Genomic DNA, 18,065 nt, shown 5'->3' with positions numbered 1-18,065 from the left:
TGGGGGAGTTTTTCCTCCAGTCAATGATAATTGGACCTTGGAGGCCAAGTTGAAGGAATTAAAGGGACTTCTCCTATTTTTGTGACTTTGTTGCTTTTGTATCCCACCCTGGGTCATCACAGTTGGTAAGTGAATCACTGCAGTTGTTGCGTTCGTAACACAGTTGTTAAGTGAATCTGGCTTCTCCATCTGACTTGTTAGAAGATCACAAAAGGAGATCACATGACCCTGAGACGCTACAACCGTCACACATGCATACCAGTTGTCCAAATTTTGATCATGTTGTAAGTGTGAAAAATGGTCATGGGCCACTTTTTTTCAGTGATGTTGCAACTTTGAAAAGTCACTAACCAAACCGTTGTAAGTCGAGGACTATCTGTACGGTATTTTGGATTTGATTCAGAAAAAGTGATTCGTCAATATAGCATGCGTCCGAAATTCTTTAAATGAGTCGGGCTTAGATAGGTGCCCTTTGCAGCCCTTGGCACAATTTGGTACAATTTTTGGAATTGAATCTAAACTGCTGCACAGCTTTAACATACATTCATGCAAATGACTAGCATATGAGTATATAAAAGGATTTTATTTGATGGGTTATTTTATCTTTTTGGCATTTATACTGAGATCATCCTTCAGCAAATGTAATTATGATAATCTCTGTTTTGCAATAATATTTGGAGAAAATGAGTTGCCACTGCAGCAATGCAAACTAAGTGGAGCCCTTTTTCATTTTTTAAGAGTACCAATTGGTTTTGTCAGATTACCTAATTTGGGGAGAGCAAATTCAATAAAAAGGCAAAAATATTGGAGGAAATATTTTTGTTGTTAGATATTGTAATGGAAAATTTGAATGAAGCAAGGAGGAGTGGCAGCTAAACAGAGCCTCATAATTTGCTGTTAATAGGATTTTTGAGTCACCTGGTATGTAAGCTGTTCACTCGATTCCAACTCTTCATTTTGCCTATGATATTCAGATGTTTATACCTCAGATCTAAACAGGTGGCTCAAATAATTTTGCCAAGCCAATTTAAAATTACACTGATTTACTAGTTTGTTTGCCACAGTAGGCGCTTTCAGAGCATATATAAGCTGCGACTTATAAAGATAAAAGAGAGGGTGGGATAAGCTGATTGTTCATATGTCTTCCCTCTTCCTTACCTGCTATCTTTGCTTCTAGTTTGATTTAGCATTATATGAACTTTATGATTAAGATGTGTTGGAAGAAATGTTCATCTGGGTTCAGTTCCAAGCGGGAAGAAAGACATCTTGTTTGGCAAGATGGTTTAATGGTGGACAGGACCACATTGAGGTCCTGGGCAAAAAAAGAGCACATGGATGAGAGAGGGACACAGATTTATATTCTCTGTTGGGTTTTGAACTTACTTCCTGTTCCTGTGGCAAGAAATGTATCCTGATTGGTTGTCAGACTCCCATGGGGCCATGCAGGGGTAACTTTGTAGGTTGTCTTGAGTCCCAAGTTTGGTTGAATCTTGCTGGGTGATGTAATCTTCCCAGGTGCCATGTGGTGAGATGGGTAGAGGGCTAATCCTGTCATGTCCTGAGGGCCAATGTCTTAATCCCATCACCCTGAAGCTGAAGTGGGGGCAGGGACCTGCTTTGTCTTTAAAAACACTTTTCTCCTTTTCTCATCCAGGGAAATATAATATTCTGCCTTTTTAATATTTCCTAGAATATTTCATTCTTCTAGGAGAGTGGTGGGTGCTAACTTTCTACAGATGGATTGCGATTAGTTTGAAACAAGGAACTTTTTCATAAAAGAAAAGAAGCAAAACTTGAAATATGCCTGAGGTTTTAGAAAGGGATGTTTTGAGACACCATTTTTTCTTGATTTGTTTCCATCTCCCAACACCATTTATTCCCGCTAGTTTACAGCAGAGATCATCAACCAGAGGCCCTCACAAAGTATGATCGTGTCTGTGGAACTCCCCAAATTAAATCTATATATATAAAAGCGAAATACCACTCACGCATCATCACAAAATCTCCAGAACCGTACAAAGCCTACAAACTTGAAATTTGGCACGTATGTTCCTCTTGGCTTCTAGTGGCTCACTAAGAAAGGATTTTTTGAAATGAGCATCAGAGCATTAGTATTTCCTATATTATTATTAACACGCTCTGATGCTAAGGATTTCTACTCCCCCTCCCCACCTGAAAAGAAATCTGTTCCAAATGCAAAACACAACAGAGGAGAGGAGTTTCAGTATTAGTTTCACAGTACCAAGCAACTTTAGTACAGAACAGTTGAGCTAAGCCACGCCCAGCCTCCTTGCTCACACAGCAAATACTGTTTCAGTTTCCATGTTTCATTTTCCAAACACTGACAGGACGCTAGCCAGATGAATACCGATTGATGCTGGTAGGCAGAGGCACAATTTTCTCTCCTTATTTTCCTCCCCCAAAACTAAGTCCGATCGCATAGTTTCGTTGTGAAGTACAGATATAGAGCTAGTATAAACTATTTTTGATAGCCAGAGCAGGGGTCCTCAACCACCGGGCCTTACCGGTCCGTGGAGCACTCTGTACCGGGCCGCAAAGAAAAAAAATAAAAAAAATGGCGGCTTTCTTCGCCTTCGGTGAATGCTGCTGGGATCGGGATCAAGGACACAAATGAGAGAAGGGGAGGGAGGAAGCAACCGAAGCCTGTCCTGCTCTCTGGCTCAGCGGCTTCGGTTTCCTCCCGCCTCGTTCCTCTCTCAGTCGCTCTCTCGCTCCTCCACCAGCCCAGGAAGAAACTGCTTCAAAGAAGCCGGGGAGGGGTGGCTTTTCCTGTCGCCGCAGCGCCTCTGAAGCGCCCGTTCACCCCCACCCCGCCCGCCCGCACGCAGTTCAATTCAGTGCCCCGTTCTGCCTGCCTGCCTGTTTGGTTGTTTGGGAGCAGCTTCGGCTGAGAATAATAACTATTCGCCTCTTTTATCAGCCGAAGCTGCTCCAAAACGAAGAAGGCAGGCAGAAGGCGGGAGCACTGTGGATTGAACTGCGCGGGCGGGCGGGTGGAGGTGGGGGTAAACGGGCGCTCGGAGGAGCTGCGGCGACAGGAAAAGCCACCCCCCCGCTTCTTTGAATCAGTTTCTTCCTGGGCTGGTGGAGCAGCAGCAGAGAGCGACTGAGAGAGGAACGAGGCAGACACCTGAGGGAGGGAGGGAGACACCTGAGGGATGGGGCTGAGGGAGGCAGGGCCGAGGCGCTCCTGAACTTGGTGGTTTGCTGGCAGATGTTTTATTACCCGACTAGGTAACAACATCAGATGTTACCTAGTCAGGTAATGAAACGTCTGCAAGCAAACCACCAAACTCGGATTCCCCGGTTTTTGAAAAAGTGTTTGTGCTTGAAACTGGTCCCTGGTACAAAAAGGTTGGGGACCACTGAGCCAGAGCAGGCAATTTTTTGCAAACTTCAAATGAAAAATCCAGTTTTTCATGAGATTGTGTGCATTGCCAAAATCTCACAATGTTTTTAAAGATTTTGCAAGAGTTTCACCCTTGTCAGTATTTTGTCATTTATCTCTGAAATATTTTGCCAAATCCTGGTTTACACATCCTGATTACAGTGATTGTCAGGCATTGCGGTTATTTCCTTGATGTGGTTTAGAAATGCTTTATGTGTATCAAAACAAAATAGGTATGCAAAATGTCCCCAAAACAAACTGTTCTGAGTTTGGAATAAATTACTGTCTTCCAAATACAGGAAGTTTGCTCAACTTTTAGAACCAATTGTTTACCAACCATTCAAAGTTACAATGACACTGAAAAAAGTTAGTTACTTTTGTGTGATCATTATTTCCAATCTTCCCAGCCAGCTTTCAGTGAGCAGAATGGAGGGTGGGGGCAGATTCATTTTACAACTGTCTGATTCACTTAATAGCTGCAATGATTCACTTAACAACAATAGCAAAAAAGGTCATAAAATCAGGCATGACTCACTTAACAATTGCCTTCCTTAGCAATTAAAATTCTGGTCCCAGTTATAGTCATACGTTGAGGATTATCTATATTACAAAATCAATCGGATCTCAAAATCAACCAATCCATGGGTCAGCAACTTTGTGGAACGCTCAGATTGGTTCATTACCAGGTTGGAATAGTCCATTCTAGGATTGGAACATTCCATGATATTTTACATGTCCCTACTTGATACCTAGCAGTTCAAAAGCATACAAGTGTGAGTAGATTAATAGTTAATTAATAGGTAACACTTTGGTGAGAAGGTAACAGCGTTCCATGTGCCTTTGGTGTAACTGCCATCCTGGCCACACGACCACAGAAATTGTCTTTGGGCAACTCTGGCTCCCTTGACCAAAAAAAAAGATGAATACTGCGCCCTAGAGTTAGACATGACTAGACAAGGAAATCTTTTTTTATTTTTACTTAACACATTACTGCCCACTACTCAGATTGACTTTTGAAATTGGTCATATAATCTTAAAATTGAATTAGAATTGGATACATGGTGCTTTTTTACATGTGCACGTATTATTCTGTATAAGCTTCTTATTTTATTAGGTATTTTTATTTTTAAGTCATCAGCATGGAGAATTGTATTTCTTTTTCATTGTGGACATGTTGGTATAATTTGAATGTATCCATATTTAAACATAACAATTTCCATTTTTGTATGTAGCATAGGGAGGATTAGGTACATACAAATTAATCCCTCTCTCTCTTCATCTAACAGAGGAAAATCTTTTTAAAATTCTTGTCCCATTCCTGGAACATACTTACACCGTCATTCTTTCTTTCGCATTCATTGGACCCTGAATATACTTATTTAAAATTATTATTTTAATTCTGTTTCTATTCAGAATTTTTGTCTGAAACTTTTTTCCCTGTACAGATTAGACATTATAATTATGATTATAATGAAGAAAATAGGTATTTTCTTGTCTCCTATTCCTAGAGAAAGACACAGAGGGTTTTTTTTTTTTGAATTTAGCTACACTGAATACTGAGATTGAGTTAAATGTTTTAATGGAACTTTTGTGATACTGTTTTAAAATATTAAGCTTAGTAAAGAATATGGATGAGAATTTTTCAGTGAAATGCATACAGTATTATTTTTTTCAGATACTCTAAGCTAATTATCTTTTTCATTCAATGCAATATGGTGAACTCATTAAATAGAGCTAAAATTAGTGGTTTTGATAATTTTGATGATGTGCTGATGTGTTTTATCTGTATATTATATTAAATATTTCTGGTATATTAGTTAAAATTGTAGCAGTTTCCATATTTGTGAGTTTTTAACATAAATTAGAGACAAAGGTCTGGAAGAATAGCCAGTTTTAAAAAAAAAACACATAAGCTTTATTTCCACAGATAATTTTTAAAATGTGTTTAATTTTTTTTTTAAATCAGGAGGGTATTGTTTGAAATGTAGATAGTGTTTTGAAAGAACAAAAGGTGCTGACCCAAAATTTGTTTTGTTTTGCAGATTGATTCCTAAAAAGTTTAACGTGACCATGGGAGATATGAAGACTCCAGACTTTGATGATCTACTTGCAGCCTTTGACATACCGGATATGGTTGACCCAAAAACGGCTATTGAATCTGGCCACGAGGATCACGACAGCCATATAAAGCAGAATGTCCATCCCGAGGATGATTCCCACGCACCATCCTCATCTGACGTCGGTGTAAGTGTCATTGTGAAAAATGTGCGGACAATTGATTCCTCGGAAGGAGCGGAGAAAGACAACCACCATTCCACAGGCAACGGGTTGCACAACGGTTTCTTACCAGTATCAGCTCTAGAAAGTTATAATAAAGAGGAAGACAAATCGCTCAAAGACGAAGGCTCCATCTCGGAAAATACACTGAAAGAATCTGCCTTTAACCAATTTAGTCCTATCTCAAGTGCTGAAGAGTTTGACGACGATGAAAAAATCGAGGTGGACGACCCCCCGGATAAAGAGGACATGCATGGAAATTTCAGAACAAACGTATTAACGAGGTCTGTCTCCCAGCAGGACTATGAGAAGTTAAAAGTACTCGGGGGAGAAAACTTGATGAAGCACGGAGTTGCAGGTTCAGGTAATTCTGATAAGCCCAAGGTGTCTAAAAGAGACTCGGAAACAAACCCATCACCTTTAGGTCACTATGAACCCTTTAAAGCTAGGAAGATAGATGACAAGCTGCTTAAAGAAAACTCAGAGAAACTCCTTGAAAACAGAGCTGTCGATGGGAAAATAAACACGGAGAAAGGAGAAGCAACCCTTACCAGTCTCTCCCAGACTAAAGCAAAATCTTCAGCAAAACTCTCTTCCTGTATTGCTGCCATTGCAGCTCTAAGTGCTAAGAAAGCAGCCACGGATACTGGCAAAGACCCACAATCCAATTCAAGGGGATCCTCTCCCTTGCAGAAAGATACCAGTGAAAGCCCCCGCACCGTGGACAAATCCCCCGAATCTCAGAGTCTCATTGACTGTGCAAAAAAGGCCCCTGTCAAACAGCCTGACAGTCCCAGGAGTATCTCAAGTGAAAACAGCAGCAAAGGTTCCCCACCATCACCTGCAGGCTCGACGCCAGCCATCCCCAAAGTGCGCATCAAAACCATCAAGACGTCCTCGGGGGAGATCAAGAGAACGGTCACGCGTGTGTTGCCTGAAGTTGATTTGGACAGCGGTCGGAAACCAGAGCAAGCAGCTTCCATGGTGGCTTCTGTGACATCATTGCTGTCTTCCCCGACGTCTGCTGCAGTTCTTTCTTCTCCCCCAAGGGCACCTCTCCAATCAACGGTGGTCAGCAACGCGGTGGCGTCTGCAGAGCTCACTCCCAAACAAGTCACCATTAAGCCCGTGGCAACTGCTTTCCTTCCTGTTTCGGCTGTCAAGACGGCAGGCTCACAGGTGATCAATCTGAAACTTGCAAACAACACCACGGTGAAAGCCACCGTCATATCTGCTGCTTCGGTGCAAAGTGCCAGCAGTGCCATCATCAAAGCCGCCAATGCCATACAGCAGCAAACAGTTGTGGTGCCCGCCTCGAGCCTTGCCAGTGCAAAACTTGTGCCAAAGACGGTCCATCTTGCCAACCTTAATCTACTGCCTCAGAGTGCTCAGACCACCTCCGAACTCCGCCAAGTGCTCACGAAACCTCAGCAACAGATCAAGCAGGCAATAATTTCCGCGGCAGCATCTCAGCCTTCGAAAAAAGTGTCTCGGGTTCAGGTGGTGTCCTCTCTACAGAGCTCTGTCGTTGAGGCTTTCAACAAGGTGCTCAGCAGTGTTAACCCCGTCCCAGTTTATATCCCAAACCTTAGCCCTCCTATAAACGCGGGCATCGCTTTACCCACACGTGGTTACAAATGCTTGGAATGCGGTGACTCCTTCGCCCTTGAAAAAAGCCTGGCCCAGCACTACGACAGGAGGAGCGTGCGGATCGAAGTCACCTGTAACCACTGCACAAAAAACCTGGTTTTCTATAACAAATGCAGCCTCCTTTCTCACGCACGGGGTCACAAAGAGAAAGGGGTGGTGATGCAGTGTTCTCATTTGATCTTAAAGCCAGTTCCTGCCGATCAGATGATAGCTTCCCCCACAAGCAATAGTTCTGTTACGTCGTCCATTCTTCAGAATGCCACCGGAATGGGCACCCACACCATAACAAAGATACAGTCTGGCATAACTGGGACAGTCATATCAGCTCCTTCAAGTACGCCTGTTCCACCAGCCATGCCTCTAGATGAAGACTCTTCGAAGTTGTGCAGGCATAGTCTGAAGTGTTTGGAGTGTAATGAAGTTTTCCAAGATGAAACGTCTTTAGCCACCCACTTCCAGCAGGCTGCAGACTCAAGTGGACAAGTACAGTATCTTATGTTTACATTCCAGTATTTTTGCCGTGTGCAAAAAAAAAAAAAAAAACACCTTTGGATGGGGGATTTTTCCAAGTTTTCTTTCAAGCTTTATAGCAAAGCAGTGGAAGGGGGATTTTAAATTGGGAGGAATTGCTTGAAAAGTAGTTACTGCTTTGAAAGGACAAAAGTGGCTTGGGATTCCTACTTAGCCCTTTATTTATTTAGAATATAAGGATATAGTTTTCTCTTTAGATCTATACTGAAAAATCAGAACTGAGTTATAATAGCTCAAAAACAAAAGACAAAGTCAACTGTAAAACAGTGTTTGTCAACTGTGGCCATTTTAAGAACTGAGGACTTCCAACTCCCAGAATTCTGGGAGTTGAAGTCCACACATCTTAAAGTTACAAGTTGAGAAACACTGCAGTCAAACACTTCTGCAGGGTTAGTGCAGAATCTCCTAATGAAAGTTATAGACTAAACATATAACTATGGAACTAACTCATTTTCCTTGCCTCTAGTTTTGTTAGGATATGGAAATGGAGCAAATTAGAAAAAAAAATGCTACTGTTCTCTCCATGCCCTTTTCTGCATTTTTACAGATAGTTCTTGTTGCTCCAAGCACCTATTTTTTAAAAAAAGGATGACAGTGGTAAGAACGGGTGGGATTCTACCGGTTCAGACCGGTTTGGGTGAAGCGCACGATCATCAAACTAACAGCCCGTTGAATCGCACCATTGGGTAAGAATAAGTGTTACATAAATTAGGAGGTCAGGCCCCATTATATGACTAGTAGGTTTACATATAATCTTCTCCAGCATGATAATCTTAGATTATCAGAGAAAAAATACGGTTTGGTCTAGTGGTTAAGGCACCAAGCTAGAAAATGGAAAGCAGTGAATTCTAGTGTCTCCTTCAGCATGAAAGCTGGCTTGGTTACTTTGGGCCAATCACCAGGAGACTGTGAGTTCTAGTCCCACCTTAGGCATGAAAACCAGTCCAGTGACTTTGAGCCAGTCACTCCCTCAGCCCAACCTACCTCACTGGGTTGTGGTTACTGAGAAAATAGGAGGAAGGGGGAGTTATTAGATACGTTCACCACCTTGTGTTATTTATAAAAATAACAAAGGGAATATATAAATAAAAATAAAAGTGCAGAAGGCAACAATTCCTATAAATCTTAAAATGCACAATAGAAAGACACTGTTTGAGAAATAGCTGTGTTAGAGGTTTTGTTGGAAGTTCTGTTTTCTTTGGTAGCCACCATCATTACTGAATATGCCATGCTGGACATTTTCAACATGGATAAATATGAGGGAATGAAAAGCAAAGTGACAGCAAAAAGACCATCCATTCTTTGCTGAGATTTAAAGGTTTTTTTTTCATGTGACATTTGGTTTTGACAATCAAGAGTTACTTAGCACATTTTCTGTTTTTTATAAGTGCTTGAATTAATGTTAGCAATTTTTGCTATTTACTCAACTTGCATAATGCATATCCTTATTTATGGGATCTTTCCAGTTCATCAATCAACTGGTGTAACCATTCCCCCCCCCCCCTTTTTTTAAATCCCAATTAAGCTTTTTCTATCAAGTTTTCTTATTCTGGCCTTTAGTCTCCTCAGCAATATTTTTGCATGAAGTCCGTGTAACAATATGCCTGCTGTGATATATAGGCTTGTCACTTTTTTGTTTTGTGAAGTTGGCAATTCATAGTTATTGTTTCCTTTTACGTGGCAGATTTTAACATCTTCTATACAAAATGGGTTTTAATGGGATAGATGGAATAACTATATCCTCTACCAACATGGATTTTGCATTAAGGATTTACAGTGGTGGCAACAATGCAAATGAAACATCCCAAATGCTAATATATGTTTTTCCAAATAATTTTCCACTTACTGACAACAAAAGAAGAGATAAGCCCAGCTATCTATCTGTACTTCATTTCCTTAAACCTTCTCTGGTAATTGACTGTAAAAATGTAGCACAAAGTTTTAAAAAGAGAAAATACTGTAAACTGTTGGACAATATATTGGGGGGGACGGGGGACTATCCAAGGCCTCTTATATGCCCCGAAGGTATTTATGTTTCTTCCTGGTGAAGAAAAGAATAAATATAGGTTCTCAGTCTGAATAGTTTTTATTTCAGCTTGTGATAAATGTGGATTGATGAGAACAATTCCATTTAAAATAAGCGTTCCTGTCATTTCTCACTAGCCTCCCTTGATTTCATATTTATTTAAAACTTTTATACAGGTAGTCCTTGACTTTTATGACCTCAGTTGAGCCCAAAATTTCTGTTACTAACCGAGACATTTCTTAAGTGAATTTTTCTCCCATTTTACAATCTTTCCTGCCACAGGTGTTAAGTGAGTTACTGCAGTTGATAAGTTAGTAACATGCTTTGCTAAGTGAATCTGGTTTTTCCCATTGCCTTTGCTTACCAGAAGATCTCAAAAGCTGATCACATGTGACCCCAGGACATGGCAACGGCCATAAATATGAATCAGTTGCTAAGTGTCTGAATTTTGGTCATGTGACCATGATGGGGATGCTGCAATAGTTGTAATTTTGAAAAATGATATTAGTCACTTTTTTTCAGGGCCATTGTAATTTCAAACGATCACTAAATGGTCTGTTGTAAATTGAGGACTACCTGCATAGCGACTCATCTATCAATTCTGGGCAGATCCCAATTGATATATAACATAAATAAAATTTATGCAGACGTCATAGGGCAGCTTGGCACTGGGAAAAAGCATTTATAAACTAATTAAAAGCTAAATGTTTAGGGTAAGGAGGATAATTTTCTGAAATGCATTCTGGTACATCACTAGTTGTTATAGTCGTGGCCAACAAAACTTTGCCAGTAATATTTTGCCCACGCTTTTCCTTCTAATAGTTAGTAATAGTAGCAGTAATAATTGTGACTGGAATTTCTGTCACTGTACAATGTAGTCATAAAAACCAACATCACACAACCATGCGGCTTAGCAGCAGAAATTCCAGCACTTCCAATTGCTGTTAGTAAGCAAATCACCATGCGTCGTTAAGTGAGGATGTCATGTCGTCACTATTTGTAATCTCCTGCTGGCTTCTCCATTGACTTTGCTTGTAGGAAGCTGGCTGTGATCAACATAGTTATGAGGACTGGTTGTAAGTTAAACTCATTCAGTGCCATAGTATGTTCGAGTGGTCACTGAACAGGTGATCATTACATGAGGACCTATCTTTTTCTCTTTTTACACTTGTATAATTTGAGCTGGAGCTTCATCTACAGCAGGAGTGTCAAACTCGATTTCGTTGAGGGCCACATCAGGGTTGTGTATGACCTTGGGGGAGTGTGGACAGGATGGGCATAGCCAGCTCCATGTCACTCGTGTTGGGGGCGCCTGTGGTGGCCCAAGCGCTCTGTGAAAATGGGCTCCTGATCTCTGTTTTCGGCTGTGACGGCCTCCTGCAACCCTCCTCCAGGGAACACGGCAGCCCTCCCGAGCTCCATTTTTGCTGGCAGAGAGGCACCGTGGGCTGGTCCTTTGCTGTTTCTGGGCCAGATTTAAGCGCCTTGAGTTTGACACCCCTGATCTACAGACATGTAGCTGCTTTATCAGCTACCCATCTTCTGCAAGGGATGAATTCCCGAATAAACATGACCCTCTAGAAAGCTTAAAAAAAGAGTGGGGGGGAAACAGACATGCTGATATGAATCCCGATCAGAGGATTCATCAACTGTGTTTGGCTGATTGATGTGCAACTGTGAAGGGAAATTGAAAAAAGGCATAATGTATGAAAAGAGGGCGGTTAGATCAGTTCTACAGAGCATTCTTTCACTAGAAGGCTTTTTACAACCCTCATTCTCAAATAGAATTTTAAAGCTTTTAAAGGAGAGATTTAGAAGGTATGATACAATATTATTTCATTTCTGAGCATTAATGCTTCTAATAACTGGCCCCATGCTATTCAAGATTTTAACAATGATCTTAAGGACTACTTTGGGCCATACGGAGCTCTTGAATTTCATTATTGACATTTGAAACTGCTTTCAGGTCACTGCTAATATCATTGGAATGGGAAGTATGCTGTGACAGAGTCATTTTAGTGGTGGTGCCAGAATAGTAAACTTTTGTTTCTGGATAGCTCTGAAATGCTGCTGATCACACATGAAAGCTGGAAGATCATTTATGGGCAACCCCAGCTTGCATTCTTCATTTTCTTAATATTGTACTTTATGATTAAAAATAAGTTTCTAAGACAATTTAGCTTAAAAGAAGATTAATTTTAAATGTGGAATACAAATATCTTCAGTAAAACACCAGATCCCTGTTTGCGTTTCTCTGCCTTAAAACAGGCAGAACAGTAACATACCAGAGAATATAACAATATAATACTTAATCCCCTCAAAGGATTACATGTTTCCAATAATTCAGAGGAGACTGATATAATTATAACTCCTGGTAATTAAATAAGACTCATTAGCATGGCTGTGTTTTAGTTAGTGAAATAGACTGTATGATTAATTTTGTTAATGCACATGGACTTGATATGCTGGCTAGTTATAATGCTGCTAAATGAGAAGTCCATATTTCACAAAATTCCCATTAGTTACAATTAGAACATTCCGTTTATTCCCTAAATCAAGATCCCCATTTGGTCATCCTGACTGGGAAGTCAGAAGGCTGAAATCCATCCTCTGTAAATTATCAGATTGCAAAAGGCTGGGATACAATCCTTTTTTTTAATTGTTAGGATTGATAAATCTGCTTAGCTTATCTAAAGTTTTTATAGAGTAACTAGCTCTAGTGCCCATGCTTCACTATGAAACTATGTGGTCAGGCTTAGTTTTTGGGAGGAAAATAAGGGAAAAAAATTCTGCCTCTGCCTACAGCATCCATTGGTATTCATCTGGCTAGCATCCTGTCAGGGTGTGAGAGAGTTGAGGGTTGTTTGGAAACTGAAACAGTATTTGCTGTGTAAGTAAGAAGGAGACAGCAAGGAGCCTGGGCGTGGCTTAGCTCAACTGTTCTGTACTAAAACTGGTTGCTGCTGTGAAACTGAAACTCCTCTCCTCTGCTTCTGTTTTGCATTTGGAACAGATTTTTTTTCAGGTGGGGAGGGGGAGTAGAACTCCTTAGCATCAGAGCATGTTAATAACAATATATGAAATATTAATGCTCTGATGGTCATTTTGAAAAATCCTTTCTTAGTGAGCCCCTAGAAGCCAAGAGAAACATATGTGCCAAATTTCAAGTTTGTAGGCTTTGTACGGTTCTGGAGATTTTGTGATGATGCGTAAGTGGTATTTCGCTTTTGTATATATAGATTTATAAGTAGAGATCAGCATTGCAATAAACATTCGTTACTCCCAAAGTCACTGATTATTATTTTTTTTAGCTCTTTTGATTTCTTTTTGTCTCAGTGGATGTAATGGAATGTGTGGGTGGTGTTGGGGAACAGGGAAGAGATGCTGCCTAGAAAACAAGTAGACAAAGAGAGGCAGGAGCCGCCAGTGGCTTATTGCTCAGAGAAAGAAAATTAGGGAACACTCCTCCCCACCCCCACCCCCATAAAATAAGCAGTTAAAAATGATGTAATCTGGAAGTTTGTGTTTTCAGACTTGCAAGATTCTGCTAATGTAGCTTCACAATAAAGTAGAATTAGTTCATCTTGTCGTGTTTCCTGTTTGGTTTAGCTATGAGGGCTGACTCAATCTTGCAAGTCTCTTAAATCTTTTCCAAAGAGAGGAATTTCAAGAATGGCGTCCAATCCTCAAGGAACCCTGCTAACCGCGGAGTATCTGGCAGCCATGTTGTTAAAACACGAACAGCAAATAGTTGTACAGATGACTAGCTTACAGAATGCCGTGATACAACTAACGCAGCAACCGGAGAAGAATTTGCCTCAACCGACAGCTTCTCAACAGATTGACCAATGCTGGCCGGAGAATCTTGGAGAGGACCAGGATCAGTTCCATACTTTGGTCGCCTGGTGTGAGTTGTTGATGTCAGGCAGACCAGTGGAATTTCTCACTGATCACATCAAAACAACTTTTGCACTGAGCTTGCTGAAGAAAACAGCAGCCATGTGGACAACACTGCTTATTGAGGCAAAGAGTAAGGAAACATTTCAGAGTTTAATTTATTTGTTGATGAAGGGCGTTGGTGCTTGCCTGACACGCCCGTTCTCTTTGAGCTGTGAAGAGCATCCAGTAGTGGGAGGTGCTTCAGTCTCTGCATGTCTAGGCTGGGCTTAATTTGTGGAACGCTCCTCCTCCACGGGACTCCTCCCCAGCGTTCCCCAGTTTTCGCGAAGACGAGAGAAATAAACGCCCTTGTCCTCAGTGCCCTAACAAATTTGTTGGTCAAAACAGGACCCCATCAAATGGAAAAAGGGTGGGGCTGGATGCTCTTCATAGCTCAAAGAGAACGGGTGTGTCAGGCAAGCACCAACGCCCTTTCTCCCATGACCTGTTCAGAGCATCCAGTAGTGGGACATACCAAAGCTTGGCCTGTCCTGCGGGAGGGACTCCGTCTGGTCTGGAAACCCCTCCTGGTCCCTGTGGACCTGTTGCAGAACTCTTCTGCCAAAGGAGGCCTCAGCGGATGCAAACACATCTATTTTATAATGCCTAATGAATAGCGATGGAGAGGCCCAGGTTGCGGCTCGACAAATTTCAGTTATTGGTGCCTGTGTGGCCCACGCTGCCAATGTTGCAGCACTCCTTGTTGAATGAGCTGTTATGCCCCATGGCACCTGCAGTGATTGAGTCTGATACGTTTTCGCTATTGCAGCCCGTAGCCAACGGACTATTGTAGAAGATGAGACCTTGCATCCCTGAGTGTTGGGCTGAAACGACACAAATAAGGCTTCTGATTTTCTGAAAGTTGCTGTGCGGTTAATATATATTCGCACTGCTCGCCTCACATCAAGCCTATGCCATTGTAGTTCCAACCCTTGGGATGGTCTGGGACAAAAATTAGGAAGTATCAGCTCTTGTGCCCTATGAAAAACCGAGTTAATTTTGGGAATAAACGTAGGATCAGGACGAAGGACCACCTGGTCAGAATGGAAAACACAAAGATCTTGTCTGAAAGACAAATCTGCAAGTTCCGAAATACGACGAGCAGAAGTGATCACTACAAGGAAAACTACTTTATATGTCAGAAATTGGAGACTTGACGATTTCAAGGGTTTGAAAGGGCCCTTAGTGAGTGCGACGAGGACCTTGTTAAGGTCCCAGGTGGGATAACGGTGTACCGCTGGGGGGCGTCAATTTGTGGCTCCTTGAAGGAAACTCCGTATGCGTGGATGATGGGAAAGAGTTGACCTTCACAAGTGAGAATTGACGCCAAGGCCGCCACCTGTCTTTTCAACGTATTAGGTGATAATCCCTCTTGCAAGAACTCTAGGATTTGAGCCACAGATGGAGAGATGGGATCAATTTGAGAATTGGTACACCATTTGCAGAAACTGGACCATGTGGCATTGTAAATGCGAGTTGTTGAGGGGCGTCTGGTGGCTTGGATGGTGGCGATAACTCTGTTGGAAAACTTTTCGCTCTTCAGATGACTCCGCTCAACCTCCAGACGGTCAGGTGCAACCATTGAGGGTCTGGATGTTGAAGGGGTCCCTGGGTTAGCAAGACCCTGTCTGGCAGAATTCTCCATGGTGTTGATATAGACAGACTGCGGAGGTCTGCAAACCACAGCCGTCTGGGCCAGTAAGGAACTACTAGAAGCAGCTCCACCCTCTCGTCTAGCAGTTTCTGGATGACCTTGGGAAGCAGTGGAAGTGGCGGGAATGCATATAGAAGTCCCGGGGGCCAACGACAGCGGAGCAAATTGAAGTTCTCCGCTCCTTGCGAGGGAAAAAAATCTTGGGAGCACTTCTTCTGCCTCCTCCTCCTCCTGCTGCGGCCCCTGGAGGGGCATGTCCCCCTGAAACTGTACCTGAGTATAGTGTTGCTCCGATCTGGCCAATGACCTTAGAGATTGAGAATCATAGTCAGTGGTTACCGGGTGTTCCCTGGTCAGAACTGCGTGTTGAAGACCTGCTGCAATTCCCTGGTGGATTGCCAGCTCCGTCCATGCCTTCATTCTCTCTGGAACTTCCTCTGGAAGAATGTCATCCTGTCGAAGACCGGCAGCCGTCCGAGTGAATGTAGCTTCAGGAGCCCTTCGCGTGGTCTGTGTTCCAGGTAACTGGGCCTGTTGACTCTGGGAAACCAAGCTGTGTCTGGATGAGAGGGAGAGATCTAGGAGAGGAGGAGGATGGGAAGAGTAGACGGTACTGGACTGGGGGGCAGAAGGTCCTGTGAGGCCCTGTGTGCCTCCCTTGCACACCTATCTATTTGCTTTTCTAATGCTTTATGGCGCATGTTGGCATACTTTTCTGAAGCTTTAGAATGACCTTTTGTCTGCTTGGATTTGTGCTGAGATTTAGCTTTGACCCTTGATGTTGAGGTCTGAGAGCTACTACCGCCTGCCATTTTGAATGGAAAGAGATGCAGTATGCTCGTTATTCAAAGCGATACTGTTGAGGCGGTTGGCACGCCCAGGGGCCTAATCCAAGAAGGGACCGGTTGCCCTGATAATATCCCCTTGTTTTGTTTTGTTTAGTTTTTTTCAATTAAGATATATGTATATATAATATGAGTCATATCACAGTAATAATATCTTTCCTTATTAAGATATTAATACTGAATATTTATTATTATTATTATTATTATTATTATTATTATTATTGGAGTGAATGAAAGTCACACACACACACACACACACATATATATATATATATATATATATATATATATATATATATATATATATATATATATATATATATATATGGATCTTTGGTTATTCGGGTTTTCTCCTGCGTAAGATTCAAAGTATCTAGGCAACGTTTCGGCGAGGTCCCACTCGCCATCTTCAGGCTGGTGCTTTCGGCTTAGTGCCAGTGCAAGCAGTGTGTGACCGGAGCTGCCATCTCTCTATATATACAAGTGGTGGGGATGGTGTGCTGGGCTGGTTGGCTGTGCTGCAGCCTCTTGATTGGTTGATGGAGTTGATGTTGGTATAATGGGCTGTGTAATGGCCTTTTGTTGTAGAGATATCCTGGATCTTGTGCTGTCATCTCCTGGGTCGTTAGCCTCTTGTGTTTTAACGGCTTGGGTAATGGGTTGTGTGATGGGCTTGTGAGTTCTTTTGTTGTGGTATCCTGGGTCTTGCGTTGTAATCTCCTGGGTCGTTGTGTTTTGATCTCTTTTCCATTAGCCTCCTGTGTAGTAACAGCTTGGGTAATGGGTTGTGTGATGACCTTGAGATTTATTGCTGTGGTATCCTTGGTCTTGTGCTGTGATATCCTGGGTCATTTGTTGTGTTGTGACTTCTTGAGTTCTTGAGGTGTAATTTCTTGAGTTTTCTGATGTGATGTCCTGAGCGGGTGGCTGTGATGTAGCATTTTGGGTTTTTAATATGGCTTTGAGTTTGGGGTCTGGGTCTGTGTTCGTTTGGCTTCGAGTTCGTGGTCGGTACCACATCTTCATGGTGGGGGCCAGTTCGCTTCATGTATGGTTCAGAGGAGTTTGAAGTGGGTAGTGATGCAGCTGCAGTGCGGCTTCTGGTCTGTGGTCGTGTCTCATCTTCTGTGTGGGTGTGAGTCTGATTTTTACGTGGAAGTGTGGTGGTGGCATCTTGTGTGGCCCTCATGGGTGTGGGTCTGGTGTCATTTATCATGTTGGGTACTCGTCTGTTCATGAGGGCGGGTTTCCAAATGGCTGGTAAGCGGAGGTGTCATCTCTTTTATTCATGCTGTGTGGGCGTTTTCTATCTCTATGGCTTCTCTGATTATTCTGCTGCTGTGGTGTTCAGTTTTGGCGATAGTTCTGGTATTTTTAAAGTCAATCTCATGTCCTGTGGCTTTGAGGTGTTGGACCAGGGAAGAGGTTGGTTCTTCTTTTTGATTGAGTTCTTATGTTCTTCAACGCGTGCACTTATTCTTCTGTTAGTTTGTCCAATGTATGTGGTGAGGCAGGCAGTGCAGGGTTTCATATACTCCTTGGTTTTCTAACTCGATTTTTGTCTTTAGGGTTTCTTAGGATGGTGGATATTTTTCTGTTTGTGCAGAATGCTGTTTTAATGTTGTGTTTTTGGAGGATCTTGCTGATTTTGTCTGTAGTGCCTTTTATATATGGGAGGAGGGCTTTGCTGTTCTCTTGTTCTCTGTCTTGGATTTTGGTTGGGGTTTCTTTTTG

General features: G+C 42.2%; 1 protein-coding gene across 6 annotated transcripts in view; it reads left to right on the top strand.

The window, feature by feature from the left end:
* Nucleotides 1-18,065, top strand: part of ZNF532 (zinc finger protein 532) — an 88,893-nt gene that overhangs the window by 27,466 nt on the left and 43,362 nt on the right. For all 6 annotated transcript variants that reach the window (XM_087958561.1, XM_026666370.2, XM_026666369.2 and 3 more), the window contains exon 2: nucleotides 5,452-7,819. In XM_087958561.1, coding sequence (XP_087814687.1) covers nucleotides 5,480-7,819 — 2,340 coding nt within the window. In that variant the 5' untranslated portion in view covers nucleotides 5,452-5,479. The remainder of the gene's footprint in view (nucleotides 1-5,451; nucleotides 7,820-18,065) is intronic.

This window comes from Notechis scutatus, chromosome 2, assembly GCF_049901735.1.
Source record: "Notechis scutatus isolate UNSWTSFEM ecotype Mainland chromosome 2, rNotScu1.2, whole genome shotgun sequence".
Lineage (NCBI taxonomy): Eukaryota > Metazoa > Chordata > Lepidosauria > Squamata > Elapidae > Notechis > Notechis scutatus.
The sequence above is the reverse complement of the archived record's forward strand: the minus strand, read 5'-3'. Positions and strand labels throughout refer to the sequence as shown.